The sequence below is a fragment of the Physeter macrocephalus genome, chromosome 8, assembly GCF_002837175.3.
Source record: "Physeter macrocephalus isolate SW-GA chromosome 8, ASM283717v5, whole genome shotgun sequence".
Lineage (NCBI taxonomy): Eukaryota > Metazoa > Chordata > Mammalia > Artiodactyla > Physeteridae > Physeter > Physeter macrocephalus.
In genome coordinates, this window is record NC_041221.1 from 2,418,698 (window position 1) to 2,426,796 (window position 8,099).

An 8,099-nucleotide genomic window follows, 5' to 3' on the forward strand; every position below is an offset into this window, starting at 1 on the left:
ACTGTTGGAAAAAAAAAAAAAAAAAAAGAAAGAAAAAAGATGAAGAAAAATAGCCCCAGGAAGATTTCAACAAGGACACATGGATGGCCAATGGCCAAGAATGGAAACTGAGTCTTAGAGAGAACACTTAGGATGGAATCTATTCTCCAGTCCCTGGCTTTCCAAGCCAACACGACAATCCAGTCACCATGTGTCCCTCCTATACTGAGGAAGAGGAGGATAAAGAAGATCACCTGTCAGGCTGTCATTACAAAAATCTCAATGAAGCAGACCACAGAATGTTATCCACAAACACCCCTGTAGATGGTCTGCATGGGACCGTAAGATTCCAATCATCTTACCATTCCACCCAGATGAAAAAAAGAGGATCAATAACCAAGAATAGTCGGTGACCTAAGGGAGTAGCCTCCAATCTTAGCTGCACGTTACAATCACCTACGGATTTTTAAGCAACCATCCAACACGTGCAAACCCAGCCCCGACCTCAGACCAAGGGAATCATGATCTCTGAAAAGGGGCCCAGGGGTCTCAGCCTTCTAGACTGCAGAATCTACTTCTTTCTACCTGGGGAAGGAAACTCCCTTAAGTATACTTCATAAACTTAGTTAGCAGACAATCCACGTGGTGCAGATTGAAGTGGAAGAGAGGACAGCGAGGAGATCAAAACCGAGCAGCCTCTGGTTACTAGCTAGAGAATCTTCCCATCCCCACAAAAGACTGTGCTTTGCACGCATAACATTTGAGTGCCTCTTAGAACATATTCTAAACACTTCACTTTCATCACTCAGTCATTCCTCACAACAACCGCGTTTGACAGTGGTGTCCATTTTATGCACAAGGACACGGGGCACAGAGAGATTAAGCGTAATCTGTTCCAAGTCATGAAGCTAATACACATAAAAACAGGACTCATTCTCAAGGAACCTGGTTCCACAGCCCACTCTTAGCCACTAGGTAGTGATATTTCTACCTCGAGGAAACAAACCTCTCCATAAAAAAGGCTTCAGAAATAATCCAGCCCTGAAAGCTAATCACATATTTCAATCAGAATTCTCAGGGCAGGATCAAGGGCACGTCTGCATACTTGGACTTGTAAAATGAGGCAATCCACAGGCCCAGCCTCCTACAGACGGGCACCAGCCAGGGTGCCTACGGACACGGCCAGGCCCTCCATCAAGGCTGCCTCACATCCACTATGACCACCCTAAGATGGTCCCTGCATCAAACCTCAAATCCGTCACTCAGGAGGCTTCTTATTTTTAGTTACTTCTATATTTAGATGAAGGCTATGGCCCAGCCTGACCATTGTACACATTTTCTCAGTTGTTTTCTATTGTCACTGCAGCTGTCTGTGCACAGGTTATTTTATCCTGTTTACTTGCCCCCTCTTTTATCTTGCACTGTTAAAGAGGGACTAGGAAATGGCAGCCACCAGAAGGCAGACACGCTGAGGCCCAGGTGCGGAGCCTGAGTGACTGCTTGCCTCCAGGCAGTCTGATGGGGCCGCCACTACTGAGAGCATTTGAGAATTCTTCTGGAACTTATTAATGTTGAAAGCAACTTAGAAACTTTCCAGAAAACCCACACTGGGACTTTACTTTCATGCTGTATTCTTGAACCAAGTCGATTACCTAACTTGACCAAGCACACTTGGTTCTGAAGGACCCTACAAAGTATTAAGAGGTGAAGCAATTAAAAAACAAAGGACTACACTAAAATGTTAAGTATGAGGACAGAATCATGTCATAGTCATCATTATAACTTTCAACATCCAGATTAATGTCTAGGACAGAGCAAATACTTAAGAAATGTCAGTCCCAAGTTATGATCTGGAAACAAATAACTAAATCTTCTACGGATGATTCCAAAATAAAAGTTTTAATGTGGTTTAAACAACAGTAGGTTCAGTGGATGTAGCATGCAGATTACAAAGGTGTCTGGTCTGAAGGAGGATGTAAGGCCAGCTGCTGACAGGATAGGGCTATATATACAAAATATACGCAAATATTCCCCAAACAGACACCTATGTACCAACGCATTTTTAAATTAAAAAAAAATTTTAATAGAAGGTCTTAAAACTTGGCAAACTGTGTGCGCGTGCAAACGCGCGCACACACACACAAATCTTTTTTCAAAAGAAAGAAATATATCAAAACTATGATTGTGTTTAAAGGAACAAATCATGAGCAATTTCAATCACACTTTATATCAGGGGTCTGTAAAGGGCCAGATAGTAAATATTTTCAGCCTTGCAGACCATGAGTCCCAGTCATAACTCCTCAACTCTGCCATTGCAACGCGAAAGCAGCCAGAGACAAAACATCAATGAATGGGCGTGACTGCGTTCTAATAAAACTTTATTCACAAAAACAGGCCATAGTCTGGATTTGGCCATTGGGTCTTAGTTTGCCAACACCTACTTTATATCCATAACCCACAGGAAGGGCTCAGACAGGAAAAAGAAATCCAAAAAAGGTTGAGTACACACTGTTGTTTGCAGTATGTACATCCAGACCTTATAAAGTCCTTTCAATAACCTAATCTAACACAACACACCTTACTCAGTCATTTTACAGAAACCACTGTGAACGGAGTTTTACGGGATTGAGCCTCTGCCATCTTGTGGTCACATAAAAGAACACCCTTCATGGCATCCACTCCCTATCATTAAGGGTACACAGCTCCCTGGTTAGATACAGACAAATACCATATGATCTCACTTACATGTGGAATCTAAAATATGACACAAATGGACCTATCTGTGAAACAGAAACAAAATCAGGGACATACAGAACAGACTGGTGGTTGCCAAGGGGAAGGGAGGCGGGGGAGGGATGGAGTGGGAGTTTGGGGTGAGCAGATGTAAGCTGTTATATATAGAATGGATAAACAACAAGGTTCTATATTCAATATCCTGTGATAAACCATAAGAGGAAAGAATATGAAAAAGAATGTATATATATGTGCATAACTGAGTTACTTTGCTGTACAGCAGTAATTAACACAACATTGTAATTCAACTATACTTCAATAAAAAATTTTAAAAGAAATTTTTTTAAAGAGTACACATAAAGATGTGATTGGGGTGTGGGTACTGCAATGACAAAATGAGTCAGAAGTCAACAGTAACTAAGTGTGATTGATTCTCTCGAGCCTCGACTTGGCAAGTTCTCCTAGGGAACCACCCAATAAAAGGATGAACTGGGCTTCCCTGGTGGCGCAGTGGTTGAGAGTCCGCCTGCCGATGCAGGGGACGCGGGTTCGTGCCCCGGTCCGGGAAGATCGATGAACTGTCACAAGGCGTCCGCTTGTGATGTATTCTTACTAAGCCACGCTTCAGAAAGGACTTTGAAAAATAAGAATAAGAATACTCAGAGTACACTCAGAAGTGGAAAATGGAAGACTTTTTTTTTTTTTTTTTTTGCGGACCGGGGCACGAACCCGTGTCCCCTGCATCGGCAGGAGGACTCTCAACCACTGCGCCACCAGGGAAGCCCGAAGACTTTTTTTTAACCCGAGTTTTAAATAGAAAATAAATCCCAAACCCCAGCTTACCAAATCAACCCCAACTCTCGAACCAGGTCATGGTGAGCTAAGTGATAGCAGTATCTGTTCCCCTATGGGCTGATTCTCCCGCTGAACAAGAATGGGCGCCTGTGTAGCAAAGTGAAGAAAACCTAAGCCTCGTACCAGGAAACAAACTCAGGAGAGAGACGCAAGCAAGAAAGAAGAGTGTAACGGGAGCAGGGCCCATGTGAAATATATCTTTGCAGGGTTCTGGGGAGCTTGGTGGGGTGCCAGGAAGGCTTCCCGGGGCAGGTAGCACTCAAGCTGTTCCTTTCTGAATGAGTATAAGAGGTTGCCAGAGAGAGCGGGAAGACACGTGTAAACAGGAGAAGTGGCAGATGGGGCAGGGCAGGGGGTTCCACCGATGGGCGCTTGTCCAGACTCTAGGTCACAAGGGCCCAAGAGAAAAGTTGACCAAACACCAGTTCTGGGCATATTTCCGCTCTGGGCATCTCACCCCACATCTTCCTCTCCCACAGAAGGAAAAGCAGGGCTGGATGATTTGGGGGATGGTGCCATGGAAGGCAGGGAGGGGTAGGACCAAGAGCCCCAGCATCTTAAGTGATTCCTGGCACTTCTGTGTCTCCAACTCTCTGTCCACAGTCTAGAGACTGTGGCCTCTACCCATTTATCTTTCTCCCAAATGACAAACAACAGCAGCACGACAAAGCTTTCCACTGAAGCCAAACAGCAGTTCCACCAGCACAAAAGTTCCTGGCCCCTTTGAAATTTCGACAGGAAGCTCAGTAATCTGCTCATCTTACTCACACATCTTAGATGACCTGCCAGATGCAGGAAATCCACAGAAATATGCAAGCCGCATGGGCAGCCTCCGAGGGGTAGCCCGGTGCACAGCCATACCTGTGTTGCTGGTGAGAAAGGCGAGAGGGTTCTCGCTGAGGTCGGCGGGGCCGTCCAGCCGGAGGGGCGGGCTCCCCAGCAGCTCTGCTCCTCCCTCCAGCTCGGGGTAGGTCCTCACCAGGAGGCCCAGGGACAGCTGCGCGAGGAAATCTTTGAGTACAGAAGCATTCAGGGTGCCCGCAGCACGATTATTGATCTCAAGAATCTCATCTCCCGCTTTCAGGCCTGCCAACGCGAGACGGAAAATGTTTAATGTCACACACGCATAAAAGCAGCTGCAGCATCAAATCAGGTCACAGCATCTTAGACGCCCCGTTTCGAAAGGGCACAGCGAGCTCTCCTGTTATAGGTGTCGATGCAAACAGGCTGTAGTGCGCAAAGGGGATCATCAGGTGATCATGTGGTCTTTGGTTCTGGAAGGTTCTACACTGGGATGTCACAGCATGCCTATCCTGTCCTGAGTACACCAGCTAAACAAATTTATTCCTTCTTGAATCTATGTGCTCTAAGCATCTGCCAGTTGCTCTTCGCAAATGCTAATTCTGGCTATCGTCCTAGCGTTTTTGAGGGGAAAAGGCTCCCCGACTGCAGCAATTTCTGTGCCTTCTTGTGCTACAGTGAACACGTGTGCACAGTCAGCTAAAGTCTATGAATCATTTCTACGGAACCAAAATGCAGGCATCTCCTCAGCTACAACCACCGAAGGTCATCTTATGCCAAACACGTTGAGAGATGACAGTTTATGGAACCAAATGCAATCATATTTTCCCCTCCCCCACCTTTCATTTGAAACTACATCAGGACCTTGGGGTGAATGGCCTTTTGAAGGTCCCCAAAGGTTCTTCTACTTTTGCAAAGCATGCTGGGGAGTTGCCGAAGCTTGGGACCCAGAGGAGCGGCCGTGAACCAGCCCAGCCCAGGAGAACAAGAGCTTGTGACTGACCCGGGGCAGGTCCACCTGACATTAAAAGAACATTCCAGCAGTTTGAGAGAGGGAGAGATTAGGGAAGAACAGGAGAGGAAATAAGGTTTCCCTTCAGTTAAGAAGAAAGGAATCTGATTCTTATTTTCTACACTAATGTGGAAAAACAAACTTGAAAAAGGGAGTGACTGAAGGGCAGAGACAAAGGATGAACTGCCAAATGCAAAGCCACACAGTCCCTCAGGCACCCGCAGTTCTCACTCTGATTCCTCAGAAAAATAATTCCGCAGAGAAGTTCTCACTTCCCAACTTCACCGGGTCACACCTATCAGCCAGCTTTACTCAGGTTTCCAAAATACTTGAAATCAATTTTCTATCATAAAATACTCCAAGAAACATTGCAGGTGAGGAGGCAATGGGAGAGAAATGAGAAGGTTTTCCTCCATGTCAGAGGCAGAATTCTGGGAGGCTAACCATTCCATTTTTTAGGTGAAATATTTTGGCATCACAGCATTTGAATTGAAAACACAAAATTTCCACATGTGAAAGGCAGTTATTGGTTTTTAAGTGTTCTCTTGGAGACAATTCTTTTGGTTAGATATTAGAGGAGGTAAAATAAGGAAAAAAAGAAGAAACGACTTAAAAACTAAAAACATGTGCAAGTCTTTTGTTTTTTTAAAGAATTTTTAGGTTTGCGGGAATTCCCTGGCGGTCCAGTGGTTAGGACTCTGGGCTCTCACTGCCTAGGGCCCAGGTTCAATCCCTGGTCAGGGAACTCAGATCCCGCAAGCTACTCGGCCAAAAACTAACTAAAAAAAATAAAATAATAATAATAAAAAAAGAATTTCTAGGTTGCTGTGACTGGTTGAATAACAATGTGTAGTGGGTTGAAGGGTGGCTCCTAAAAAGACATGTCCATGTCCCAAAACCTGGGAATGTGAGCTTTTTGGGAAACAGGACCTTTGCAGCTATAATTCAGTAAAAGATCTTGAGATAAAATCATGCTGGATTATCTCATGGGTCCTAAACCCACTGAAAAGTGTCCTTGTAAGAGACACACAAAAGAGAGACACAGAGAGAAGAGGAGAAAGTTATGTGAAGACGGAGGATGAGATTGGAGCGATGCTGCCACACCTGGAGCCTCCAGATGAAGGAAGAAGCAAGAAAGGATTCTCCCTTAGAGCCTCCCAGGGACCACAGCCCTGCACACACCTTGGTTTCAGACTCTGTCCTCCAGAACTGTGGGAGAATACAGCTCTGGGTTTTTTTTTTTAAACATCTTTATTGGAGTATAATTGCTTTACAGTGGTGTGTTAATTTCTGCTGTATAACAAAGTGAATCAGTTATACATATACATATGTTCCCATATCTCTTCCCTCTTGCGTCTCCCTCCCTCCCACCCTCCCTATCCCACCCCTCTAGGTGGTCACAAAGCACCGAGCTGATCTCCCTGTGCTATGCGGCCGCCTCCCACTAGCTACCCACCCTACGTTTGGTAGTGTATACCCTCCCTCTTGCGTCTCCCTCCCACCCTCCCTATCCCACCCCTCTAGGTGGTCACAAAGCACCGAGCTGATCTCCCTGTGCTATGCGGCTGCTTCCCACTAGCTATCTATTTTACATTTGGTAGTGTATATATGTCCATGCCACTCTCTCACTTCATCCCAGCTTACCCTTCCCCCTCCCCGTGTCCTCAAGTCCATTCTCTACGTCTGCATCTTTATGCCTGTCCTGCTGCTAGGTTCGTCAGAGCCATTTTGTTTTTGTTTTTGTTTTTTTAGATTCCATACATATGTGCTAGCATACGATATGTGTTTCTCTCTTTCTGACTTACTTCACTCTGTATGACAGACTCTAGGTCCATCTACCTCACTACAAATAACTCAATTTCCTTTCTCTTTATGGCTGAGTAATATCTCATTGTATACATGTGCCACATCTTCTTTATCCATTCATCTGTCAATGGACACTTAGGTTGCTTCCATGTCCTGGCTATTGTAAATAGAGCTGCAGTGAACATTGTGGTACATGACTCATTTTGATTTATGGTTTTCTCAGTGTATAATGCCCAGTAGTGGGATTGCTAGGTCATATGGTAGTTCTATTTTTAGTTTTTGACGGAACCTCCATACTGTTCTCCATAGTGGCTATATCAATTTACATTCCCACCAACAGTGCAAGAGGGTTCCCTTTTCTCCACACACCCTCTCCAGCATTTACTGTTTGTAGATTTTTTGATGATGGCCATTCTGACTGGTGTGAGGTGATACCTCATTGGAGTTTTGATTTACATTTCTCTAATGATTAGGGATGTTGATCATCCTTTCATGTGTTTGTTGGCCATCTGTATATCTTCTACGGAGAAATGTCTATTTAGGTCTTCTGCCCATTTTTGGATTGGGTTGTTTGTGTTTTTTGATATTGAGCTGCATGAGCTGCTTGTATATTTTGGAGATTAATCCTTAGTCAGTTGCTTCATTTGCAAATATTTTCTCCCATTCTGAGGGTTGTCTTTTCATCTTGTTTATGGTTTCCTTTGCTGTGCAAAAGCTTTTAAGTTTCATTAGGTCCCATTTGTTTATTTTTGTTTTTATTTCCATTTCTCTAGGAGATGAGTCAAAAAGGATCTTGCTGTGATTTATGTCATAGAGTGTTCTGCCTATGTTTTCCTCTAAGAGTTTGATAGTGTCTGGCCTTACATGTAGGTCTTTAACCCATTGTGAATTTATTTTTGTGTATGGTGTTAGG

General features: G+C 44.4%; 1 protein-coding gene across 5 annotated transcripts in view; it reads right to left on the minus strand.

Moving 5' to 3' along the window:
- Positions 1 to 8,099, minus strand: part of TIAM1 (TIAM Rac1 associated GEF 1) — a 212,283-nt gene that overhangs the window by 53,645 nt on the left and 150,539 nt on the right. For 4 of the 5 annotated variants that reach the window (XM_055086392.1, XM_055086391.1, XM_007106413.4 and 1 more), the window contains one exon: positions 4,429 to 4,653. The exons of the other annotated variant lie outside the window; for it this stretch is intronic. In XM_055086392.1, the coding sequence (XP_054942367.1) occupies positions 4,429 to 4,653 (225 nt within the window). The remainder of the gene's footprint in view (positions 1 to 4,428; positions 4,654 to 8,099) is intronic. 5 annotated transcript variants of the gene reach the window in all.